Source organism: Armigeres subalbatus, chromosome 1 (assembly GCF_024139115.2).
Source record: "Armigeres subalbatus isolate Guangzhou_Male chromosome 1, GZ_Asu_2, whole genome shotgun sequence".
Lineage (NCBI taxonomy): Eukaryota > Metazoa > Arthropoda > Insecta > Diptera > Culicidae > Armigeres > Armigeres subalbatus.
Genome location: NC_085139.1, coordinates 316,746,547 through 316,754,608, shown reverse-complemented (window position 1 = coordinate 316,754,608; position 8,062 = coordinate 316,746,547). Strand labels below are relative to the sequence as shown.

General features: G+C 43.7%; 1 protein-coding gene across 2 annotated transcripts; it reads right to left on the bottom strand.

Annotated features, from left to right (window-relative positions):
- Positions 1–601: 601 nt before the first annotated feature.
- Positions 602–6,828, bottom strand: LOC134207960 (actin-5C). 2 transcript variants are annotated; one of them, XM_062684052.1, is made up of 2 exons: positions 6,617–6,828; positions 602–2,009 (listed from the first exon to the last, which is right to left on the bottom strand). In XM_062684052.1, exon 2 carries the CDS (start codon positions 1,999–2,001, stop codon positions 871–873), a length of 1,131 nt encoding a protein of 376 aa, XP_062540036.1. In that variant the 5' UTR covers positions 2,002–2,009; positions 6,617–6,828; the 3' UTR covers positions 602–870. The 2 variants fall into 2 exon arrangements, with proteins under 2 accessions (XP_062540036.1, XP_062540037.1); XM_062684053.1 differs by lacking the exon at positions 6,617–6,828 and adding an exon at positions 3,505–3,689.
- Between the last annotated feature and the right edge of the window lie 1,234 nt (positions 6,829–8,062).

Sequence of the window (8,062 nt, the reverse complement as noted above, 5' to 3'; positions counted from 1 at the left end):
ACAAACACTTAAATACTAAAACACGTGAAATAAATCCATAATAAATTAATTGACTTAGCGGTAATAAATATTCAAACGCACGATTGATCCGTTAAATACATGATTTCAAAAGCAAAGTGTAATTTTTCGCGCGGGGAATTGACCATTCGACTTTTTTTTTCTCCGTTTGTTTAGCAAATTTCATCCTATTTTGTTGTGACCTCTATCGCGGCAACATTTACAAAATAAGTTTTCTTCTTTTTATTTTAGTTTAGTAACTTTTTGGTTCTCTCTCTCACTCGCACTCGGTTCGTCTCGGGTTTCTTCTTCTTCTACTAGTTTAAATTCCTTGGAAGGGTTGTTTTTTTTTACGAAAATAAAGTACTACAAGAGGGACTAAGTAGTTTTGCTCGCACTACTTCTCTCTTTTAAAGAGCATTGCCTTATATCCTAGGTTTTATGTATGCGTAAATAATTAACTGGCTACACATGTGTAAAATATGCAAAATACACAAAAATAAACTGATCTGGATTATTAACATGCGATGCGATGACATGCGACTTATAAATGAATTAATGAAGTGTTCTTGTCTTGAAGGGAAATAAACATTACTCGCTTCGATTATTATAAGTAATAATACAGGAATTGTCTTTTTATTTTAAGTTGTTTTTCGAATGTTTATGTCTTTTTTCAACTTCTTGCTGGAATTGGTTGATGCTGTTGTTCTTGTAATCTCTCTCTTACTCGCGTTTTTTGTCTCATCATTACTTTGCGCTGTTGCTGTTGATGTTGTTGATGCTGCTGTTGCTGTTGGTTTTTCATTGTTGTTGTTGATGTTGGTTGAAGAGTGTTGTGTTGTTATTATTAGTAATAATAAGATAAGAAGATGCTTAGAAGCACTTCCTGTGGACGATGGATGGGCCGGACTCGTCGTATTCCTGCTTGGAAATCCACATCTGCTGGAAGGTGGACAGCGAGGCCAGGATGGAGCCACCGATCCAGACGGAGTATTTGCGCTCTGGTGGGGCGATGATCTTGATCTTCATGGTGGATGGGGCGAGGGCGGTGATTTCCTTCTGCATACGATCGGCGATTCCTGGGTACATGGTGGTACCGCCGGATAATACTGTGTTGGCGTACAGATCCTTTCGGATGTCGACATCGCACTTCATGATCGAGTTGTATGTGGTTTCGTGGATACCGCAGGCTTCCATACCCAGGAAGGATGGCTGGAAGAGAGCTTCCGGGCAACGGAAGCGTTCGTTTCCGATGGTGATGACCTGTCCGTCGGGCAGTTCGTAGGACTTCTCCAGGGAGGAGGACGAGGCAGCGGTGGCCATTTCTTGCTCAAAGTCCAGGGCGACGTAGCAGAGCTTTTCTTTGATGTCACGAACGATTTCACGTTCGGCAGTGGTTGTGAACGAATATCCACGCTCGGTCAGGATCTTCATCAGGTAATCGGTCAGATCGCGACCGGCCAAATCCAGACGCAGGATGGCGTGGGGCAGGGCATAACCTTCGTAGATGGGTACTGTGTGGGAGACACCATCACCGGAATCGAGCACAATACCGGTGGTACGACCGGAGGCGTACAGGGACAGCACGGCCTGGATGGCGACGTACATGGCCGGTGTGTTGAAGGTTTCGAACATGATTTGAGTCATCTTCTCGCGGTTAGCCTTCGGGTTCAGAGGGGCCTCTGTGAGCAGGACTGGGTGCTCCTCGGGGGCAACACGCAGCTCATTGTAGAAAGTATGATGCCAGATCTTTTCCATATCGTCCCAGTTCGTGACGATACCGTGCTCGATCGGGTACTTCAGGGTCAGGATACCACGTTTGCTCTGGGCTTCGTCACCGACGTACGAGTCTTTCTGTCCCATACCGACCATCACACCCTGGTGACGTGGGCGTCCGACGATGGACGGGAAGACGGCCCGGGGGGCATCGTCTCCGGCGAAACCGGCCTTGCACATACCGGATCCATTGTCGACAACGAGCGCGGCAACCTCTTCGTCACACATGTTGATATCTGTTCAGGTGATGGGCGAGAGATAAATGGAAATAATGAGCAAGGGGCTAAACGGTAGAGCAGGTTCCATATCTTCAAGGTGAACGGTACTTTTTCTCCCTTTTGTGTACCTGTTGGCCTGGCCTACCCACACCGAACACGCACGAGCATAGTACCGTTTGTGGAAACAGTACCAAACTGTGCAAGTGCCGGTGGCGGCGAGTGCCATCAGGGACACAGGTGCTTACGTTATCTAAATCGCTCGTGCAAGCCGCCGACGACGAGATAAGATATTTAGCTCTTTTCTCACATGACCTGACCAAGCAAGGCAGATTGCTAACAATTATTAGCCACGTGGGCCTTCTTCTCTGAGTAATTCCTTGCTTCGGTGGTTATTGAGGTCTGCGATTTAGAAAACGTAGACACATACGAAAAGTACCTTTCTTGAAGAGCGGGATCAATGGGATAAAACAAGTGTCGTAGGAAATGCTGGACTTGTACCAAAGTGATTTCTATCTATTTTGATTAAGTACTAATTAATCAGCTTTTTTTTGTCTACAAGTTCCTTATTTTTGTTTACGGGCGACCGAAATTTTCGATCAATTCCGAATCGTTCAACACATTTCAATTTGCGTAAACCATAAAAGTTCATTTGAACGTAAACACGAATACGGGTAATTAATACATTCAAAACTTTACAGATGCGTATTTCGACCACAACGAAGAAGCATTGAATTCGGCTCCAAAGTCGATTTTAGGAACGCAATTTTTTTACTTTCTTGTGATTCAACCCTTTTATTACCCCCTGCCGACGACCCTGGTAAACATCTCACTGCAGCAGTCACGGGATCTTCTTCAATGACGAAGGGGAAGAGAATTTGAAGGCTTCGACATCTCTATTCTAGTACTACGCAACAATTTCGCAACTGTAGTTGTGCGACAATGATTCATTTATAACAAGTGTGTTGGTGAGCGATTCCAATCACTATGGTGGTTGCTCTGAAACGGTTTTTTTCGCCCAAAAACTTTTAAATTATTATCTGGCTTTGAGCCGTCTCACACTTTGCTTTGAATGAAGATCACAAAAGCACCGACTTGACCATCGGTCAATCGATCTCTCACCGGACATGTGGTTTTCCGTTGGTCAGTTTTTCCCTACAAAAAACCACCTGAAAATCGATCGATGATGAAATTGATAGCCGGCATTTTGTCTTGGCCGGCGGTGGCTCCGAGTGGACAGAACAGGATCCTTGCGGAAAAAGAAAACGAAAAAACCACAGGAAACCCATTCGCCTCGTCTTGGGAAACACAAAATGCCGGCCAACGCCCAAGAACAAAAGCCTCGGCTGTGCTGCCTCTTCCAGAAACGGTCGCACCATTTTTCGAACAAAAACCGAATTTTCTAATTCAATTAACTTGCACTGCGGCGTATCCGGGACGTGAAGAGTTCGTTACTCACATCAGCAGAATTCGGAACAAAACCCGGAAGGAAATTATGTTACCAAATTAAACGCACCGGGGAGCTTTACGGTTCTGAGTCCTGGTTGAAAACTGAAGAAGGTTGCACGGCAGCAGAGCAGGCAGGCAGCAGCAGTAATAAATCCTGTTTTATTCCCGGTTTGCTGGAATCGGTCACACAACTGAACAGCACTCGCGACTACCTGGTCCGAACGTACGCGAACGAATGAGCGATCGAACCGTTCGACTTTGGCTGGAAAGTGACGCTGTGTGGTGGCTCTGACTAACGGCTCTTCGATTTCCAGTGAGTGTCGCTCCGGGAGAGAGGGAAAGCTTTTGCCTTCGGAAAAGCTCCGCTCGATTGGGTCGCAAAAGCAAAGGAAAGGCTCGTCATGGATGGCGATGATGACTCACCCACTGGAACCAAAAGCTCTGATGGCGCTTCGCTGGAACTCGCCTCTCACGAAACGGACCAATCGCGTGAACATGACCATATAAGGCAATGTTTGAAAAATGCTCAATTTCCACGTAAAGTCATCGTCGCGACGACCGGCACGGCAGCAGATAGCGGTCGGTACCCCGCCCCGCCCGGCCCGACACTCAAACCAACCCTTTGCTTTTCATCAATGAGAAGTGGGCTTTCGTCGTTGGATCGAGTTCGAGCCGGTCGGTGTTTCTTCTTCGCCGTCGTCACCCGAGAGCCATCATGGACAGAGCGAGAAGGTTGGATCGTAGAAGGCGAGTGGGTGGGTGGCAAAGACGGAGAAACAGCGATGAGTGTGCGAACTTGAAAAATCAGAAGTGGGTTGAAGAACAAGAGCCCACTGAAAGGTGTGCGGAAGGCGCAGGGAAAGCAACCGACTCGTCATTCGAGAGCTTTGCTGGGGTGGTTCTCGTGGGATTTTGAAATATTTACGAGCGGATGTAAAGACTCGATAGAAAATTCGTTTTAAAAATGGGAATCTAAAAGCGGGGTTTTCTTGAGGTTCATGATTTGTGAAATAAAATATTTCTTTTAATTTTGATCATGATTCAGAAGTTTTAGTTGAACAACGCTTTCGATCATAACTATTCGAGGAAAATATGTATGACAAGCTTGAAAGATTTGATTAGATTAGTTAAATAATTTAGCCGATAAAAATTAAATGACATCATTGCAACTAGCAATGAGTAATAAAAAGTCATTAAAGGCGTTTGAAAAATCTGTTAAAGATATTCCCGTAAACAGGTAGTTACGTTTGTTATTATAACATTGTAACTCATACTTACAACGCAATGCGTGACTTTCTAGTAAACTACTCAAATGACCAAGGGTGCTATTAAAACTAACGGAAGACATTTGACAGTTGTAGATAATCTGAGCTACTTTATTATGAATTCCAACTCGTAGTAGTTGATAAACGGACCGCAAAAATATGTCTTAAGAAGACAATGCAAAAGTTCTGAAGGCATTCTGTACAATTATGACAAACTCAAAAATAATGATTTCCGTTCTTATGTTCATGCCAGCCATAAGTTTTTTTGCTTACACAGCTGACTCTACCTCTTATTTACCAACAATCATCAGCAAATAAAGTTTACAAAAGAGCCTGTGCTGCGTTTTCCTTGGCCGTGAACCGTGTTCAAATTATACAAGGTTCACAAACGAAAAAAAAACATCATACCGGTTGTTGTTGTTGCTTGCACACACAGCATGTTTGTGACTCGTGTCAAATGCACCTTCGAAACACGTGTACAATAGCGTTTACAGGCCGGTCAGTGGGATCGATTTGTTTACAAACATTTCACCGATTGCAGCTGAAGAATGCTGGTGATTTTTGAATCGACTTATTATGGTATATTTAGAAAAATCATCATAACCGTAGTAGAATGTGATAATTGATAAATGTGTCAAATTCGAATTATTTAAAATGCTAATAAATGAAATATAAGTTATGTCATAACTACACTCAGTAATTTATGATCAATATTTTTTTTTGATATCAAAGACCTTAAGGGATGAATCCTATTTCAAGTAGGTATGATAACAAAAGTTCTTCCACAAATTTAAATCTGCTTTGATCTAAATGTCAGTTTACACTGGGACTTATCTTTGTTTTAATTTTCATAAATTTACTTCAATCATCACATTCACAGAGCTAAATCGGATATAAACTGCTCAAAAACTCCCCAATAAGATCCGTAATGCCGAACAATGGCAGTTGCACTTGTGGAAAAATCACACCCAAATCCAGCCACGTCGATGCTCGACGTGGTGCGCGTGAGAAAGTTCCAAATTAGCCGTCTCCAGCTTTCCCACCCAACTACTGCCAATTCGTGTGGCACCGGAGTGCAACTTTCTCGTCGTGCTGGCAGGTAGCACTCTCTTTCACTAACTTTACGACTGATCCGCACTGCAGCAGCGCAGCATTTCCAATGTGCAGCAGCAGCAGCAGCCCGGTGGGAGCAAATTCTTCGAATGTTGGAGCCACCCAAATAGCGGACACATTACCCCGAATGCCGAACCACTTCCGTTGATGTGATGCTCCCCCATCTCCCAGCCTGGATTCCACTGCCGTTAGCACCATTGATTGACTGCGGAGGAATATGCTGCTGCATTCCACCGCACAGCCTCCGCACTTTTCGTGATTCCATCATCAGCACCGCCGCTGCGCTACTCTGTATGATCAATCCGAATGATGGTTGAATGCGGAGGCCGCTGCGGCAGTTTGACACAACGCCCCTGCCAGTCCGAGCACAGAAACAGTCGTTGGAAACCAATTCGAGGAAAGTTCCGGCATCTCATTGAAAACCTAACAACGGGATTCGTATATTGAAACCGTTGCGTAGGTCGTAAGCAATTGAATACATTCCTGGACTGCTACCGCTGCTGCTGACTGCCGTGGCACATAAAGGTACTATTATTTAGATCTTTGAAGCAATGCACAATTGAACCCCAAAACTTTCATCGCCTTAATCCAATTTCCCCAGTTGAAGTCACTTGTTTGAATATCTTCCGATTGATTTTTGATTTAGCAATCACAGTTCATTATTGTTGTTACTTTCGTAACTTCACCATTTGAGCACAAAACGTCCTTTTTAGTCCTTATTCGGGTTGCACTTGTCGAACAATTTCCATTGGCACTTGTTTCATTGTTCTTATACGATGGTATCAAAGCACGTTTACTTACATTTGGTTTATTAAATATAAAAAATCCTAAATTACAAATAAATTAATTGTGTGTGTAATTCTGCGTGTGGTGTTCCTTCGAGGAAGAGACAGGATCAGCGTAGCTTTTAGTTTTCACAGAAAATGTTAAGCTACGGCTTGCAGACACTCTTCGAACCACTCTTTGTCTCTTGTTAAACTAAATAATGTTCACAGCACGATTACAAGAACTGTAGTGATACAATTTTTAAACAACACTCAGATTATAAATAGTACCCCTCCATTGGAACCGTTGGCAGCATGCCCAATCGCTTCGCTTTTGACCATATATGGTATTACTGGCTGGATGCACGGAGAACCACCACAAGCGAAGCTTTCCGAGCAGATCTCGCACTCACCAACACAGTTTGAGCGACGCCGATATGGGAACGAGCTTCCAAATCGAAAATCCAACGGTCGGTCGTTGCTGGCGCGTATCGCGTGGACGCAGCATCGAACGGAAGTATGCCCTCCGAAAGCGCTAGCCGTTCGCGGCGTCGGCGGAGGTGAAGTGGAGAACGTGCGAGTGTGAGTGCAGTTTGCGAGCGCCGCGGTGTGCCGAGAACGAGAGTGTCTGCGATGCACGCGAAGAGGTGCACAGTGGCGGACCTCCAGACGAAAGTTGAATTATACTTCGGAAGTTTTTAATTCAATCTATGACGAAAGATGTTATATTGAAGAAACCCCCTTACGCAATGCAGCGTATCGGCAAGAATTGATAATTAGCCCATATATTTTCTGTCAAATATTACCGAAAGGATAAAAAGCATAAGGATTTCATGAGAAATCTCTCGGACTTTTTTAAACGAATTTCTTTGAAGAGTCAGTCCTTCGATCTTTATGAATTATTTAAGGAATTTCTTCCGGAATCTCTTTAAGAATACCAACGGAAATTGTTTCTGAAAAAAACTTCCAAAACTCCCTTAGAAAAATTCCTTTTATGAGTTTCTTTATGAATTCCTTTGGAAAATACTTCAGGAATTCCTCCAGACCTTTGGATATTCCTTTAGAAATTCTATGGCTTTCGTTTCGAAGTAATTTCAGGATGAATTTACAAAGGTCTTCACAGAGGATTTTTCGAAGGGAAATTACACTCTTGATGCAGGGCCTAACGTGGATAAGGCCTGTTTCATCGGCGGTCGACTGTCCAGCGTTGCTCTGCTTGCTGGACATCAATACTGGCCGCCGTAATCTCCGATCACACTCGTTCATCAATCTCCCTGCAGCCAGAACTAACTATGGACTACATGACCGGTCCGAAGCATGTCCCGTTTATTTAATATGTGTTATTCTGTGTTTGATTTTAATGTGTCGCGAGAAACTTTTGACTATAAAGTTAACGTATGTACGTAGTAAACGTATTTATTTTAAGATAACGGTCATTGGGTGTCTATTTCACCTGTTGACAAAAGTCATAATAATAATAATA

Excerpts from the sequence above, each read along its gene's own strand:
- LOC134207960 (XM_062684052.1), bottom strand. The coding sequence starts at position 2,001 with ATGTGTGACGAAGAGGTTGCCGCGCTCGTTGTCGACAATGGATCCGGT.